Raw genomic sequence first — 1,855 nt, 5'->3', positions numbered from 1 at the left:
GCTAAAAAAAATCACGCTACTGAACAGAGAGAAGCAACAAAATCGATTCACGTTGAAGCTGATTTATCCCTTTCCATTCCATCCCAGTTCATTTTTTTTCTACTTTATGAATGTTGAATTCCTGCTTCTGTTAGTTTTGCTTAACTAGTATTTTTGCTCAGCCTTAGAATCTCATTGTACTGTTTTCAGCTTCAGTTTCTCATTAAGTTCTTAGCTAAAATTCCCCACATTGTGAAAGACAATAGGGAAATATACAGGAGATGTACAGCCTATACACAGACTGATACCTACGATATTTCACCGTTATAATGGCAGCCTTCTCGTTGGGTAATTCCATAACACAGGTAAAATGCTGGCTGCCTTACTGGGTGCACTGCGGCGTCTGTTCCTCGGACTACAACATCATCATGAAGTTAGAAAGTATGAAGGATGACGAGCGGTTCCTCATCACCCTTTCTCGCCTTGAAGAACTCAAAGTATGACCATGAGTCTCGCGTCTTTGAAAACCATATGATGTTTCTCTTGAACTAAACGTGTTTATGGCCATGAGTTTCGCGTCACAGTGCACTTTGAAAACGATATAATGTTTCTCATAAGCTGAAGATTTAAGATGACCTTCTTTCCCGATACTAATGCTTCCCAAACGCTAATGCTTCGACAGGATGTCTCCAGCTGGGTCCACCTGAAGGGGTCCTCTTCGGCGAATTTGGCAAAGGAATACTACAAGGACGTGACGCGACGCCAGATGCTGGAACTCTACCGGCGCTACCAGCCCGATTTTGAACTCTTTGAGTACGATATTGATGACTTCCTTGCTATTGCTAAAGAGGAGTGAAATCTGAATGTAGTTATGGCTACATCTCTAAATGATAACGCTTAGGCAGAGTTCCCAAAATCAAGTGCTTTGATTGCAAAGCCAATGACAAAAATCTGATTGCTAGTACAATGCGTTACGCTTGACTGCTTGGATTTGGGTGTTGCCCAGAATTTACTTTATATTAAAGGTTTATATATGCAGGGTGATTTTACCCTTAATTTATTTCTGAATAAAGGTGAACTGAAAGAAGAAGAAGTTATTTCCCATTATCTGTAAGTTTTCCAATCAGCATCACTATCGAAAGAGATCACGAAATAGATTTTAGGGAAACTGTATTAATAACAGCTATAACAAAGGGATTAACCAGTGTTAGCTGCTTTTTTACAATTATAACGAAGTTGAGTGCGCTAGTAAAAGAACATCTAAGTTAAAGAGAACACGGGTGATTTTAAAACCAGTAAACTAAGCCATACCTTTTCCAGCTTATAGGCTATCCCATTGTATGCTTAAGATCAGCAGAAAAATAAACAGACGATCTTCCTAAATTCCTGGAAGGCACAGGGAAAGAAAATAAAGAAAGGCAAAAAATACGTGTAATTAGTTTAAAATGAACTTACTTCTCATGGTCTCTCCAATCTAAATCTTCTGTAGCAGTTCTTTAGGGTCACAGAGATCAATTAACAGATTCAGATTAGCTGATTAGAATAAACGAGAAACTGGGCAAATCGGAGACCGGGGTGAGTTGCCAGCTTTTTCCTTTTTCGAATGCTTTATTGGTCCACTGGGGCAGAGGAGGCAGACCAGAACCGTCCTCGGCCCAGGTCTGCCTCCGTCATATCAACACACACCTTTTCCAGTGATAATATATGCACTACACGTTTCTTCCCGACTCCAAGTGTGACATGAGAATTAAATAAAAATTTGCATTAGCTCAAAAGACATGTCATTACACCCTTACTAAAGGATATAAATGTAGGACACAGCAACGAGTCACAGCTATGATAGGGGAAACAAGCATACTATTCATACTAATTGCAA

General features: G+C 39.6%; 1 protein-coding gene across 1 annotated transcript in view; it reads left to right on the top strand.

The window, feature by feature from the left end:
• The window catches only part of LOC119592982 (carbohydrate sulfotransferase 10-like), an 8,205-nt gene extending 6,864 nt beyond the window's left edge, over nt 1-1,341 (top strand). The window contains exons 7-8 of the mRNA XM_037941867.1: nt 345-476; nt 662-1,341. Coding sequence (XP_037797795.1) covers nt 345-476; nt 662-835 — 306 coding nt within the window. The 3' untranslated portion in view covers nt 836-1,341. The remainder of the gene's footprint in view (nt 1-344; nt 477-661) is intronic.
• Nucleotides 1,342-1,855: the final 514 nt, after the last annotated feature.

Source organism: Penaeus monodon, chromosome 31, assembly GCF_015228065.2.
Source record: "Penaeus monodon isolate SGIC_2016 chromosome 31, NSTDA_Pmon_1, whole genome shotgun sequence".
Taxonomy (NCBI): domain Eukaryota; kingdom Metazoa; phylum Arthropoda; class Malacostraca; order Decapoda; family Penaeidae; genus Penaeus; species Penaeus monodon.
The sequence above is the reverse complement of the archived record's forward strand: the minus strand, read 5'-3'. Positions and strand labels throughout refer to the sequence as shown.